The sequence below is a fragment of the Acipenser ruthenus genome, chromosome 24, assembly GCF_902713425.1.
Source record: "Acipenser ruthenus chromosome 24, fAciRut3.2 maternal haplotype, whole genome shotgun sequence".
In the NCBI taxonomy this organism is placed as follows: domain Eukaryota; kingdom Metazoa; phylum Chordata; class Actinopteri; order Acipenseriformes; family Acipenseridae; genus Acipenser; species Acipenser ruthenus.
Window position 1 is genome coordinate 27,278,136 of NC_081212.1, and position 16,544 is coordinate 27,294,679.

The 16,544-nt window shown below is 40.1% G+C and overlaps 1 protein-coding gene across 2 annotated transcripts in view; it reads right to left on the reverse strand.

Annotated features, from left to right (window-relative positions):
• LOC117429657 (integrin alpha-11-like) overlaps nucleotides 1-14,244 on the reverse strand; it is a 39,346-nt gene extending 25,102 nt beyond the window's left edge. For both annotated transcript variants that reach the window (XM_058999062.1, XM_058999063.1), the window contains exons 1-2: nucleotides 14,111-14,244; nucleotides 5,207-5,318 (exon numbers count right to left, since the gene is read on the reverse strand). In XM_058999062.1, the coding sequence (XP_058855045.1) occupies nucleotides 5,207-5,318; nucleotides 14,111-14,162 (164 nt within the window). In that variant the 5' untranslated portion in view covers nucleotides 14,163-14,244. The remainder of the gene's footprint in view (nucleotides 1-5,206; nucleotides 5,319-14,110) is intronic.
• Nucleotides 14,245-16,544: the final 2,300 nt, after the last annotated feature.

A 16,544-nucleotide genomic window follows, 5' to 3' on the forward strand; every position in this document is an offset into this window, starting at 1 on the left:
CCCAAAGCTATCTAAAAGTTACGAAACTACACACACTGGTTTGTACATGGAAAAGTCTTGGGTTTGCTGTTAGCTTGATATCAATCATACTCGATTGTACAAACATTGCATTTTCAAGGAATGCCCTGTACTATTACTGAATTAGATTATGATGCCTTATTGAAAACGCTTTTAAACATACATTGAAATAGCTGTTTGTTTGCCTGGACTTTTTTAAGGAGTAGGTTTACCGACTGGTTGATGAAAAGCAATATTGAAATATATCAACGATTTCCTACCATACTGTTTAAACTGTGGCTGTACAATCTATACTTCACTTGTCAGGCATCAGCAGTTAGGTATCAAATCCAATTAAACAGCTGTTCCTAATATAGTATGCTGGTGCTACTTATCTGATATGCCTTGACAAGCTATATGAAAGATCATGGTTTTAGAAAAGCAAGCAAACTGAACAGAACTCCCACAGTTGAGGGAGTTTGCTTCTCAATGCTGAGTGGCTGTGTGTTTACACAGCTGACACACACACACACACATGATTTGGGCACAATTGTTTCGAACACTTACTGACCCAAGTGCTGACCCCCAGTTACAGAGCCTCCAGAATTCTAATACAAATACAAATGAAAGGTCCTGTGTAGCCAGTAGGAAGTTTGAAAGCTTGTCTTACTTACTCCAGAAGGACGAAGCAGTTTCTGTTTCCTCCTTTACCGGTCGTTACATGTATTCATTTCACAATACCAAAATATCTCTCCCCGACACTTTCAGTCAGGTCCAATGGGGCAAACACCAGACGCTGACAGAAGTAATGCAATATAGGCCATCTTACTCAATCCACTACTTTGAAATGAATTTCACCAAAGAGTAATTTTAAAGCTGCTGAAGCAGGGTCCTATTCTGAAGCAAGTTTAGGGCCCCTTGTATACTTAAACAATGAAATAACATCAACATTGGTCAGGCTTCAGATCTGTAAGTGTAGCCATGTGACCGGTGATGAGTCTCTTCAAGGGCACTGAGCATCAGACACATATGACGCTAGCTGACCCCCTACGTGTAGGCAGCAGAGTTAACTTTGAGGTCTACTTTGGGTCTCTTGTGAAACAATAATTAAAACATGCATTTTAGTACAACCCCAGTGTTTCACACTCTTAAAAAAAGAGTACATTTGGAAATGTGTCTGTACTATGCATTCAATGTGCTTTACCATACAGTATCTGAGTTGAGATTCACTGTGCTGGTCTGTGTTTACTCATGCTTTACTATGTTCAACTGCTCTCTCAGCTGTGCTTTGACCAGGGGGTACCGCAGTGCACTCTTATCAGAGACTCTTCTCTCTCCTCCACAAAAAAAAAACAACAGAATTCCCTGAATATTTTCCTGTCCTGGTTTCGCACTTACCAGTTTCTTAACTACTGACTACAGAATCAGTACGATCTGTGCTGATATAATTGCAGAGAAATTTGGGATCATGTGTCACAAGTTCCCCTTAAAGGCTTTTTTTTTCATCTGATATGTTTACAGATGTTTAAAAAAAGTTTCATAGTGTGTAACACGTCATTAAAGTTGAAAGGCAGCCCACTTCCACTAATTGAATATTCCTCTTAAAGGATTAGCGTAATCATTCTACGAGGGGAGTCTAGGAACTGTAGACACACTAAACAGCTATTGCTCCATGTAGCCATGCAGAGACTGGGTGCAAAGCGATGACCGTCTACGTCACAAGCGATTATCTTACCAGTGTGGTTATAGAGCTTTTAACCTCATCGCACCAGCAGGAGGCTGGATCAGTAAAGACAGTGAATCATACAACACTGCTAGTTACACTCTCCTCCCGAGACAGACTTGGACTCAGTATGGCAACTAAAAGGCCAGTTTACAGGATATAAATACACACAGCGTGGCTATAAAATCTTTGAATTCACCAGAGACGATGGGCAACAAGGCTATTCCTACTACCACCATCTACTTTTCCAAAGATTTAACTTCGTAGCAGATTAATAACACATAATATGTGCTTTCTGTAATTCTGTATTGCAGTTAATGCTTATATGGTAATTTACCACACTTACTGACCACAATAATGTTCCTTATCAACCATGAGGCTGCTTCTGAAAAGACTCCTAAAGGCTGAATTTCAGAAGTTAGTCTGAACACTAGGGGTGTGCAACCATAATTTAAGCCCTCGCTGCACTTGTGTGTTTGTAAATGGAAAATCTCTAAACAAAACCCCTCACTACAATGCCTGTGATAGAGATTCTCTTTCTCCTGGCTAGGAAAAGAAAGCTTATTCCCCAGGTGATTTATGACTCATGATACGTGAACAAAACTATCAAAAATATATTTCTGCGATATGAACAACACAGGACACAGCTTTGAAGTAGGCACCTCTTGAGCAACACTGTTGTGAAACAGTCTCTTCAAAATGTTTAAAGATTCATTTCACAGGTTGTATAAAAGGCTATTTCTGTTTCGGAAACAGCTGCAGCATTTCAACGTACAGCTGCCAGTGGATCGCAGCTCTAAATCAGACTCTGAAATGCTTGGTTGATCTTGATGGCCCAGCTACTGGTGAAGCTGACTTCAGTTGATTTAGCATTACCACTGTCAAGATCCAGGTTCTAATTTAGGACATAGATCTGGCAACTAGGAATAGTGTTGTAGTCGATTTCCTGCTCACTAAATCTCACTAACTCCTGAATTTTTTCATCCGTGCGCAATACCAGGTCCTGGAATGGACTCAAAGCCACAGGTATGCAAGATAAATGATTCCCCTGTCACTTCCATTATGACCTATTATTCCCATGGGTGTTTCCCTCCCAGGATTGATTCACTGACCTTGTTATTATAAATGTGGTGTTTTGTAACACGTTCAAGGACTCTTGGGTGAATATTTACTACATTATTTCATTGTTTAGCCTTCTTGTTCCTCAAAGGTGCATGCTGCAGTTTTCAACTGAAAGCTACTTCTATTTCGTTCTTCACGCATGATCTCAGATTGTTGTCGAGTTCAATATCCTCATGCATTCTATTCTGACTTTACAAAGCTAGAAGTAAACAACAACGTGAGATCATTCAGGGTTTCTTAAGCACCCTCAAGTTGCTGTTTCTCATTTTGTAACATTATCGTTTAGACAGGAATTCACCTTGCTGTCTTGCATAACAGTCTTTCACCGCAGAAGAAGAAAAATAACTTAAATAGCTTTTTGCCAAAAGATTGTTGTGCCAGCAGACATGCCCGAAATACCAGAAAGGAATCTATTATACCAAAAACGACAGGAATTCAAACCCTTTCCTCAAACAATTTGATGGAAAAAATAACACAATGTTTCAATCTCATTAGATTTGTATCCTTTTTTAATGTATATACCTTGTATGTCACAGTCATCAGATTCCCCTATCCTGTTGAAAACACAAGCTGTTATATCAATGAATGCGTTCAGTGCAACATGCTTCCTCTTGAATCTCTGTATACAAGGAATGGCTTAGACTTTTGCAACAGGCATGCAGTTCTGCAGTCAGACCCAGAGAGCATCAGATATAACTCATTTTACAAATCTGGGTCAATGCTACTTTATATTGAAACATTCTGTTATTTATAAGTATAAAAGTAAAGGTTTTGAGGTTGTTTTTTGGCTTTATTGGTGCCTGAAATGTAATCCAAGCCAGATTTAAGCAGAGTTTCTGAGAAGAGACCCAGAAAAATACCCCCCATCATGTATATAATTCCTTAAAACCTTACTAACCCTTTTATGCATGAGATATTGAAAACAGCTGGGAAACAAAAGTAGTTTTAGACACATAATAAACACATGTTTCATTAAAACAAACAAACAAAAAAAATCCATTGCTTTATATGGGGGGAAAATGCCATCCTTGTATGAGGTCATCATGCAGTTGTGTCTTCCATATGTCCCCATATAAAGACTAAAATTAAAAAAAATGTGTCACCATATGAGGTCGCCACGCATGAAAGGGTTAAATCCACAGTGATCCAAAACTATATTTCCTGGGTTTCCTGAATGTTTACTACATTCTTCCATAGTTTAGAATTCCCAATCCAGGATGTTGGCTGACCAGTTTGTTTACATTACACAAGGTGTGTTTCACCCAGGGCTGATTGACTGACCTTATTCAAGCTGCATTGTCCCGTACATGTAATCAAACGCAGCTGCACACTAAAGTAGGGTTCTTGGGTGAATGTTTACTACATTCACTGTTGAGACTGCTGTGCACGCATCACAATCCAGACATGGTTGGCTCACCACTTTGTTTTGCCTAGTTTCAGCTGCAGACACACATGCTTCCTCTCCCCTTGACATTCCTGCAGCAGTAGCAGGTTATGAATTCTGCTTATTGGGATCTCCTTTTTATTTTGATGTATCTCTTTTTGTTTTTTCGATCCTCAGTGTTTTAGGATCGTATAACAGCACTGATCAACATGGGCTTGTGAGGCACTAGCTGTACGGGACTCTGCATCCCAGTGTAGGTTGTCAGATCGAGCCAGGAGAAACATTCCCTGCAGATGTAATTATGTGCACAAATTGTACTTCATCCCTGCCCGGTACCTGCTGTTCCACAAGTCTGTTTTTATTTTTATTTTGTGTTCCGCAGCTCCAACCCAAAACCTAAAACTAGAATGCCACTCTATTACGGAAATGAATGCTACAGTCTGGTCTAACTTCTCATCAAAATGACTAATATTGCAAGTAAAATAAGTCAATTAAAGCCTCTGACAGCTGCCTCATCATTTAAAACCTGTTGTGTTGCGTTGGATTTCAGCAGAAGAACAAAAGCTGAGGCTGAAGCTTGGACCAGACACCACTGGTGCAAGATGCAAGATCTGAGTATTCACATTCTTCCAGGCGCTCAGATTAATTGTTGATATACTACCGCAAAACTGGGGTTTGTCTTTAACATAAATTAGGAGCCTTATAATAAAATCAACATACAACATGCATTTTAATTCCAGACAGCAGTTAAACCAGTCCAGAAAAAAAAAAAACTTTAAAAAACAGAAGATAACACACACTGAAGAAATTCAAAACCAAATCAGAATCCCCTTATGATTGTACGGTGCCCCAAATACTGCAAGGTTTGCCAGCGTTACGCACCAGCATGCACAAACAAAAGCTCCAAGCATACACACAGCACAGAGACCTTGCCCAGCCCCGTGCCAAGGAGTTTCCACGCTCCTGCAATCACTTCTTACCATTTCTGCCCCCCAGCCTCATGCTGCTGCACCGTGTATCCAAACTGAGCTTCCTTGGACCCCTGGATGATTCTGGGTTCTTTAGTGTCAATGTTGAAAGAGTCAGAGCCACCTGGAAGTAGAAACATGACATGATGTGTAACAGACAATAAAGGCACAGCAATTGATTCATTGGATTCAAGTAAGTGAACACCACAGTGTGCACCTCCAATTGCACATGCAACCTGCATACAGCATATAGCATATAGCATGCAAAAATCCTGCAACATTTTTGTCCATTGTACTGAAACGACTACATATGTGATTAACCAGTCTGAGTGTTACGTTTCACAGTTAATGGAACAGAACTGAATATATGTGCAGAAAACACCTCCTACTGCTTCCATGTATTTTACACCTTTATGCTAAATGTACTGATTCATTATTATAATCGGTAATGCTGCACAGGGTAAAGACAGGACTACAAATGTACTCCCAGCTAGCATCACAATAATATAGCTACTGTGAGTTATTAAGCAGCTTGAGGTGGACACTTTAGTTTAGATACTGTACATGTCCCAAAAAGCAACGAGTCATGAGCCCTACTCTACAGAGCTCTACTCGGCATTGACACCAGAGATGGCTGGCCATTCTCAATACACTCTCCACTCTCCAGGAGCAGAAAGCAGGGTCCTCACCCAACAGCAGCAGATGTTAACTTGAGAATACCCGGTTTATATTCAACAGCCGTGAGATCTGGAGCCGGCGGGGAAGATTTTATCAGATAGCAGTCTGGCTGTTCATGCTAGCGGCTTTCAGGCAAAGACTGTTAGCTTTGGCTAGGCCGGCAAGGGCAGCCGTGGACACTGGCCTCTTTGTGGGCTTCAGTGTCCTCTGCAGAGCACCAACACTGTGGCTATGGTTCTGCCTGCACTCGAGGGAGCAATCCCACTGAAAGCACCTTTATTGCCAGGAGTGCGGGTCAGGTTTCATCATTGCTCTTATTGGAACACATGCAGGGAAGGGGGGAAGCACAAGCTGCCAATAGTACCTGAAGATTTATGGCTCCTAGCAGCGCAGGCTGATGGAATGTGAGTTTGTATTGCTGGTGTGATGCAGTCATTGTCAGGAAACTGTGATCTGACATTAGTCTGCTGTCTGCTGGCTCCCCTCCTTCCTCCAGATGAAACACGGTACAAGTCAAACGGAGTGAAAACCTCTTTATTTTATCAAATGAAAACTGTTATTTATATATTCAAGAGGAATTCCTTTATACAGCTGGCCTCCTATGCATCCTGGTTTTAAATCGCATTTTAATAATAATAAAAAATATATCAGTATGATTGAATAGTTCTCTCCCTGTCAGGATCATTTGTTTTTCACCAATTGGCTTTGGCTCAGGCCTTTCTGACTGAAAAACTATGAAAACATAGACACCCTATCCACAAAGGCACTGTTTTATTACTCTAACAACACATTTAAATGAAATCTTTGGAAATGTTCAGAATAACTCTTTTGCTGTTGCAAAAGAGTTATTCTGAACATGTAATTAGGATCAAGATAGTGACACAAAGCTGTGCTTTTCTTAAATAGGAACAAAGAATCAAAGGATAATGGCTGGCACAGCCTGAGCCAGGCATCCTGTGTCTGGCTCCTATTGAGAATGGCTGGCAGTGTGTTCTTCCTCTTGCAGTGTCGTGGTCCAGGTATTAAAATTGTCACTTCTGTTGTATTACTTGGCATCTCTGAGACCATTATTTTGGCTTTCTTATTCTTTCGAATAGGTTTAAGATGTATGGGCAATAGAATGAACAGGAAAGAGAAACAATTGCAGGCTCTTTAACTCATTCCACTTGGGAGCTTTCCACTGGCCCCATTGCATTCTTTCTACACTGCACTTCAGCACCTCAGTCCAGAATGCTGTACAGTCAAATCAGCTCCTTCAGCTTCTGTGAGCTCCCAACTGTAAACCTAGACCTGCACAGCGACGAGCCCTGGACACCCTTGTAAATGAGGTGATACATCTCAATGGGGGTTTCCAGCTTAAATATTTTACATAAATAAATAAAAGCAACTTTGAGGTATAGCGTGCAGGAATGGTACGATTCTGTAACAGTGCAGTAGCACACAGAAGCCACTGTAAAGGAGCTACAGGCATGATAAGGGTTCACCATTGCAAATGTTTTTTTGTTTAAAGCCAATGAGGGTCATTCCAGTTCATACCCATTACAGATTGTCTCATTTCTTCCGTTTCCCTGCTCATCTCCTCTGTTGAGATAAGCCGTCGTCCAAAGAAGCCACTCATAAAACTTCCTTTCCCAAGAGATCATGGTTGGGCTGCTTCCAAGACACTGGTGTTGACTTATACGAGCATCTTAAGAATAGAGACCAAAGCGTGGAGCTTAAACTCTGGCTAACATCTACATCAGGAACAGAGGCTGAGCTTCTGTGCACTCCACTTAACCCCCTCCATCACTGCAAGCAGCTCTGTTTCTTTCCCTCTCATCTTCCTCTGCAGCACATTACAATATGTGGCATAACCATGTAGTAACATGGTAATAACTAGGTATTACCATGTCACACTATTACCATGTAATACACCATGCCACGCTATTACATGGTAACTAATGGTGGCACAGGTGTGTAATTACATGGAAACAGCCTTTACCATGGTGTCACCATGTAAATACAGCAGGTAACAGAATGTTGTAGACATGGCCTTTTCTATGTAATCATACAGTAGTTAGTGAGTAAGAGCAGGAACTATTGCCAGTTGCCCAGTTATTACAATGTACTTACATGGTGATTCATGCCCTGTAATATAAAGTGCTGTTTCACTGACACTGAGTGCCCTAACCCAGTCTTTTCATTTCCTCCTGACTTTAGCCTAGACAGTAGGAAACACACATGTCAAATTACCCCAAAAAAGGCCCTTCCTGATATGCTTTGTTATGGTTCCTGGAAATACACGTTTCACAGTTTAGGGGTGGACTCAATCAAAAGATGTTTTTTTCCCTACTATAGTACACAGCGCAATTCACGCAAACCTCCAGGAAGACTTGTATGCCCTAAAACATACAGGTAAACACCTCTGGGAGCTGTGACTGAACGTGCCACTGTATTTGGTAAACTTGACTCTACCACTGTGGGGCAGTTAAGAGCCCATTAATGAAAACCCATTATTCTGAGGAAGCTTTGAAAGAAACCAGGCTGTTTAAATTCGTATCACAGGGGTTCACAGCTTGTCAGCTGGCTGCTTATTTTTGGTTTCATTTGAGTCAGCTTGCAAGACAAATTCCAGGGAGTTCAAACACAAGCCAAACGCGCGGCCCCTTGCCATTACCTAACCCCCATGTAAAAGAGTGAAAGCTGCTTATTTAGCAACTTGCGTTGTGCCCTGTTGAATGAACAATGGAACACCATGGCCCACCAAAGTGCATTATACAGCTATGGCCAAAAGTTTTGCATCACCTAGAATTTTATGATTGAGACATTAAAAAAAACAACTTTATGATCATAAATGAGATATTTTATTTAACATCATGTAATCACAGAAACTACAACATGATATACTAGCAGTGCAGTATTTCATGTTAGATTTCAAAATATCACATTTACAAAATGTGTGTTAGTTTTTTTTGTAAAGTATATGGAAAACTACAAAGCGGGATGTAACATTAACATAACATTATTCAGCAGGTTTCATTCGACTTTATGAAGCAAAATTAGTTAATTCTATATGGTGATACAAAACTTTTGGCCATAACTATGTATAGAACAAATCAATCACATAAATCAAGCCTGGTTTGTGATATATTTTTGGTTGTTAGGGATGACTCACACAGTGAGAGGATTGTGGTCCATCATAAAGAGTTTGCTGGAAAGTATGAGCCTTGCATGCAGACTGTGTCTTTAACATGTATGCATCCCATTGTGAAGGTCATTAACTATTAAAAAATAAAAAAAATAAAATCACCCGCCGATCAGTTCTTTTTATTGTAGGACTAACTACCTCAACGCTTTGCAAAAACGTCATGTAGGATCATGGAAACCCACAATGATCCTGACAATCAATACAAATAAAGCGGTATCTGCAGCGATACACTTTGAAATAACATATCTTTATTAAAAAAGCAAACATGTTATTTGGAGCAACTAATAAATATGCATATATAACTCAGGCCCAAAGTAAGGATATCCCATACACTGACATATCCTTAAAATACTGGAAAAAAGATGTGACAGGAATATCCCATTAATGCTCCCAGTGAGGAGGGGCATGAAATGCAGATCTCTGAGGCTCTGGCTGGAGTTAATAATAAAAACAGTGTAACACGTTCAACAGGGTTCAATTGAAAATGTAAAGAGAGTGTCCTGACTTTCTCAGGCATAAATAAGAAGTACTGCAATTCAGGGTCAGAGACCATCAGCAAACCCCAGGCTCAGCTTGTGGTGTAGACAGTTGTGTCTTTGTGAAACAGTACTCAACCCAGTCAGCTGAAGGGCTCATGGAAAAACCAGCTCGGGGAAGAGTAAATATTCTCAAGATGAATATAGTAAAAAAAATAAATACTGGGGGACAGCAACATGAAAGTACTCCACTGATACCCAATGTTACATCTGCTCTCACTTGAGCCTACATTGTGACTATAGTATCTACCTTTAAGGGAGTGTAGACCAGTCGTTTTAGTAGTCTTGAGATCTCTACACAAACACACAGAGACAGAGAGAGAGAGAGAGAGAGAGAGAGAGAGAGAGAGAGAGAGAGCTGCCACGATCCTCTCGGACATAATGTCTTTCACATGTGTCTTTTATCACCCTCTTGGTAAACGCACAATCTCTCACATGTGTTTTATAATATTTTTTTCCAATTCCAACAAAACACAAATGCTTTGAAGATGCTATGGGCTTGTTTTTTAAAATGACCTGACTGCACTCTAAGCATGGCAAGTCTCATAACAGCTTTAGTTAAAAAAGAAAAAAAAGAAAAAGCTTGGCAGTGTTGAAGTTTCCATTTAAATCTGAACGTGGCAACACTGTTTAAGATTCGCAGTGCCATCATCAGCCCCCCGCCCCCTCCTCTGGTTTTGGTTAAGAGACTGCAGTCTCAGTGGGGTTTTCCTATGAATATACTTCACTGCCTAGATAAACAAACCTCAAGCTTCTTGTACAGCTTGTCATATAAATATACAGGTTTCAGATACTGTCACTGTTCAAGTTTCAATAGCTAGATTAAAACAGTGGACTAATCCTTTAATATAAAAATAAATCCTTACCTCTTATTACATTTATTAACATTATCACTGAAACTTCTTTTTTTGTGCCAAGAATCCCTAAATTTTCACTTATTTGTTTTCTGTTAATCTAAGTAATTCAGGAAATCAAAATAACCCAACTACAAACTACAAATAAACTGCTGTATCCTGATGACAAGCTGTGCTGTAAGTCACATGGTGTGGTTGCAGCTACTCTATAGGAACTGATTATATATCAAGAAGTGATTATGTACCAGGAAGTGATTATGTACCAGGAAGCTCAATCAAAACGTTTAAGCTATGTGTTGCCTATCTGCATATTCCAAAACTGAAGTGTGTATATATAGAAAATAAACACATAATAGCGCCACATGGTGGCCTGTGGGGTTCCTTCACGTTGCAATAATAAGCGATTTAAAATCCTGCAAACCCTACAAGTCCTGGATTTGCAGGTTCCATAGCAGAGGGTTAAGATAGTAAAACCCATTTGAGTTCATCACTATTCCAACTATACAGCACGTTTAAGAATGGTACACATTAAATACAATGCTACTGTGAAATGAAAAGCACATGTATTAAATTGATTCTGGCATACAGACATTACTGCTACATATACAAACTGAACTCAGCAGTTTCTTATAAGAATACCAGCTCTGATTCCAGACTTACTTATACTGCTTTTGTTCAAAGGTATTTTTATACAGACATTCAGACCCCTGGCCCTGTTACAGTAAAATACAAAATAAACATTTTTATTTATGAAGTTGATTTATATATTATAAAGGGCTCTTAAAAACAATCTCTTTGTGATGAGCCAAGATCTTTCAGGGAAGTTATAGTTGGCCAGCTTGCAAAAAACTATATGATATATATATATATATATATATATATATATATATATATATATATATATATATATATATATATATATATATATTATCCTCGCTTAAGTTTGAACACATTGCAAAAATGGCACCAAAGACACTTCACAACCATATAATTGTGCCAGCTGCTGTCTCAGCAATACTGTGACTACTTAATACCTACTTAATGGGAACAGTTTAAATGTGTGTCCAAAAATACTTCATACTTGGAATACTTCATACTTGACAGTTATCAAAACAAATGTATATCTCATGTTGTTTAGAGCACCCCTGTGACCTCAATGGAGCTCTTAGAATCATGTCTCAGTACATCTGGAACCCCATTAACCCCAACGGCTATACAGTAGGAAATACCCCATTTGTTCTTTGTGATATTTCTCAGTGATAATTTATTTCTACAATGCACAAGAGGCAGAGTGTTGCAGGTGACTCCAAGTTGATTCCCCCCCCCAGTAATGTATTGTCTGTAATGGGTAGCAGACTACAGCAGACATCACATTTATCTTCTTTCAAGTGGAAAAGCTACTTTTCAAAGTGACGGCCCTTGTGCTCTGAACCGGGACCTGAAATTATAACCCAGGAATCGCTTATTTCTTAACAACGGTTACTGTAGGCAGGGCTACAGAACAAGAGCATGCTTCAACCTCCAAAACGTTACAAAATATCGCTCCCCTCTCTGGCTGTGCAGAGCATGAACCTGCACTGGTAATTCTTTACCCAACCCTTCTCAACACTGAGACCTGACTGAACCTGCTTCCTACACAGAGAGGGGAAGACAAGCCTTAGAAGAGCATGCTAGCTGAGGATGGTTTCCAGAGGCAGGTTTGCACAGTGGGGGATGCAGCTACAGTGACAGGACTGCTGTGATTTCTGATTCCCATGATGGCACCGGGACTCCTCCAGTCCTGGAGGAACACAATTGATTTGGCACAGATAATGCCCAGTGGTCCTGACACGGCAGCACCCTTGCCTGGTACTGATATGCCACCAGGAAGCTGCTCTCAGTTACCATGGTGAAACCATTGTGCTCCACAGGACCTGCATGTCACAATATTGAAATGTTACCGCTGTAGCTATTGCATTGCTATGGTAGTCTTGCCACAGCTGCATTGCCACTGAAGTAGTACTGGGTAAGGGTGCCCAGACTCACCAAGAAAACAAACAGACACTGGAACTGAGGCCACAGCATTAAAACTGACCCGTAACCAGCGACGCTTTCCCAGATAACAAACACTGCACAGAATCTGTGAAAAAATTCAGTGCAGCAAAAGCAAACCCTCATTAGAAAAACCGCTTTGCAAAAAAAGCACTCTGCAATCCAGCTAATTGTGCTTTTCCTTCTTGGAACAGAAACATTAAGCTTTTGAAAATCCTATGTCACACATCCAAGTGAATAACAACAGTAGGAAAAAGAAATAAAAAAAAAAAAAACTTTTCAAAACTTTTTTCCAGATGCAAAAAATCAAGTATAATTTTTTCCCTTTTATTTTCTTTTTAAATATAAAAAAGGTTAATGGCTACTGCCTATCAGATATCATAAATTGAGCACTGTTAGTTAAAGGAACCTTGGTAAACTTCCAAGAGACTCAATCTGATTGTACTGAAGCTCAAAGCTCTGGCAAGCAGACTTAGCAAGGCAGGGGTAATAGTCTGGGCCCGTTCCTCATTGTGGTATCCAGTATGAGCTTTTAAGCACCTGCATTTGGTTCTAAACTATTTTCCTGGAGAAAAGTTAAAATGTAAACAATCCCACACACACACACACGCACACACACACACACACACACAAACGCACACGCACACACACACACACACCCTCCCAGACTCGCTTTCCCCATTCCATCTCACCTAGACACCTACAAAACCTGTACAACAATGGGTAACACTTTATATTAACCATGCAATAGCCATAGACAGAATTACGTTTAAACATCCCAAAGTACAATAGGTGGCTAAAAAGCTGCGTCCTTTATAAAAACGTAATTTCGTCTATGGCTATTGCATGGTTATAAACCATCTACAATATTTTACTAACACTCTATAACATAGTAATTAAGCATGCATTATATATAGGCATATAATATTTATAAAACATTAATAAGCAGCAATATAAAGTGTTACCCAACAATGAGTCTAAAATGTAGCGTCTAGGTATTCCTCAAACTTCTCATTAAGAGTTATATATCAGTACAGTTTATGTTTCGTTTTTTTATGAATAAATGATTAAAATATATGACTATGCATGCAATGCAATATATACTTCTTCAATGTATGTCAAATGATTGCACACAAAGCTGCTCTGTCAGAGCTGACTGAGTGGCCGTGCTTGTTCATGATTAAAAGGCATTACTATACTGCAGCCCCTACGGTGTCACTTTGCAGTTGTTGGAAACTATTGAGCTATATTTCTGTACAATTAACATTCAAATGATTCTGCAAGGCGATATGAGCTTGCTTTCATTAGCAAAGAATTCCTCAACATTCTACTGCTTTGGTCCTTTAAATAAAATAAAAAAACAGCATACAACAAAGACAAACATGCATTTAAGAGCTATGACATCAGCGTGCATTATGCCTTTGATGTTGGCATTGCTGGACACATTCAGCCACACCCCCCCCCCAGGAAACTCCAATAATCAAAAACTGATGTTTTTTTTTACTTTTATTTTTGCTTGTTTGTTCTTTCTTGTCTATTTATTTAATCTACTCCTATTCACATACTCCAGCATAAAGAGACAGCACACTGTACAGAAGCGGTGAAGGGTGCTGCTAGGATGCAGGCTTACCTGGCAACAAGGTGCAAGCCCAGACTACAATGATACCCGTGTAGTATTCCATGTGCGTGGAGCGGTGTAGTGGAATCTCAAGGAGGCTGAGGCAAGGTGTCAGTCCTAGAGTCCTGCTCGGTTAGATAGCTCTCTCTTATTGACGTCTCATTTACTGCAAAGAACTCTATATCTGGAAGTAGGAGGGTCTGTGGAAAATGTGCACCGCCAACAGGCTGTTCCTCACACTGTCCCCAGACAGCACACACTACATTACAGACTGCCTGCCTTTCTGCAGGATTAAACAGTGTGCTGCAAGAATGACGGTCTGCATGGATTTAGCAGCTCAAATTGAAAGAATAAATGAATTCAAAGTTAGGGGGTGTGCCGGTACAGTAAGCAAAATATCTAAAGATATGCAGGAAGCAGAAGACATCATCTCAAAAAAGATGATAAAAGAACTGAAGTAACTCAGAAGACAAATGTAAAGGGCAGTGTTGTGTGAAGCACTGCCTGCCGCTCCAGATTCTGAACTGCGTCGAGCCTGTCTCTTTTGCATAGCGGTTAAGATGCTCGCTTGCAAGGTGAGCGGGCCGATGGCTTGCATCCAGCCCCTGTCTTGTTACAGAAACATTTTGACAAATGTCTTGAACATCTAGGAGAAGACTCGTTTTAGTTTAACTTTTATTATTGAGTGTTTAATGTTATCATCTAGAGTATGCACTGTAATACTGTATTATTTCTGCTGTGCAGACAATGCACTTGTATACAGAGCACGCGTCCCCAGCTACAGGCTCACTGGGGCATAGCATCAGCATTTGCAGACCCACTCAGCTGGAAGGAAATGACCTCAACATGGGAAGCCAAGGAGAATGTGTCTCTTCTTAGAGGCAGGGCAGCCCCATCTTGCCTCAGGGCTGAAGGTCCCAAGCAATCAAGAAAGCATGTGTTTAATGACTCAAAAGTAAAAGTATAAGCAATGACTCGTTTTTATAATAAGCCTCTGGTGGTCCCAGTGAGTGTAGGTGGAAGTCTGTTATTAGCTGTAAGGATCTGAACAGATGAAGAGGTGTGCCAAGCACAGTGAAAGCATGGTAAATCATAGGTAAGCATTGTAAGAGATGTAAAGCACATAGCATTATGGTGATGCATATTTAAAAACATGGCAAACCATGGTAAACTATAGTAAATGTGTTGTATAACCATGGGAAAAGCATGAGCAAACCACAACATTACTGTGGTAAACTTTTTAAAGGTTGTATTACAAAAAATATTATTTCAGCAGCCTCCTTTGAAATTATATCTGCCTCAAAACACACCAGTAAGCTCTTTTTTAGCAACCCATTTAAATGACCAGCTTAATATCAGGGGCGGGGCTTATCCTTCATAATATTTTGCTGGTATGCAAAGCTTCTTGAGATGAGAAGTTTTGTATTGTACAGTACTCTCAATGTTAAACTGTGGCTATGGCTCTGGTATAGGCCAACCCATAGCAAATGATAACAGCAGCTTAAATGTTACTGTTGGTAACATTTTGATGTGTTTTGATATCCAATGGCATGAAGTAACACACGCTGGTTAGCCATTGCAGTACCATGGTACCATATCACTACAAACACGCCAGGAATGTACCAGGACAGCTGGACAATATTTGTTCCAAACCTGTTGTTTTGCCATTGCTGGTAGCGCTATTGGATCTGCTAGGCTAGGGTTTCTTCAGGGTAGTCCTTTTCTTCAAGGGAGGATTGCGTGTGTCAGCATTATCTCAGTTTCATTGCACAGGTGGTAAAGCAGCAGTAGAACCACTACACTGTACAAAGCAGGACAAAGAGGCAGGACCATCTTCGAAACCCTGGCGAAACGCATGATAATAACCTCATGACTGAAGAATCTCTTTAATCCTGCTTCCCAAACAACATGTGATAAACAGACAGAGATGTATAATTAACATTAAGGGTATTCCTTTTTACATGAGGCCAAGGCAGGGGACGAGTCAAATTGCTCTCAGTATTTCCAGACATCCAGACACTGCAACATTAATCACAACTGCTGAAACCATGTGGATACTGAATTTTTATGAAAAGGACAATATGGTTATGCTGTGAATACTTGTTCTGGGAATTCGTTCACACAAGTGGTTGAGGGATAGTGTTTCCTGTAACTGTTTTTCCATTCTCTAACAAGGTTGAAGCTCTCCAATCCTAGCAGAGCAGGCAGTGGGTTGGTCTTCCAATCTGCAGACAGGTTGGTAGATTAAAAATATATAACCAAATTATAATGGACACAATTCCCAAAGTGGCATAGTCGGGCTCCCTTACCCTAAGGATGTATACCCTTACAAAAGATTACTGTGTACACTGTAAAAGCTGACTGTAGTAAAAGCATAGTAATGCATAGTAAAGCATAGCCGACCATGGAAAATCACATGTACAAGTATGCATGATGAAGAACTAAA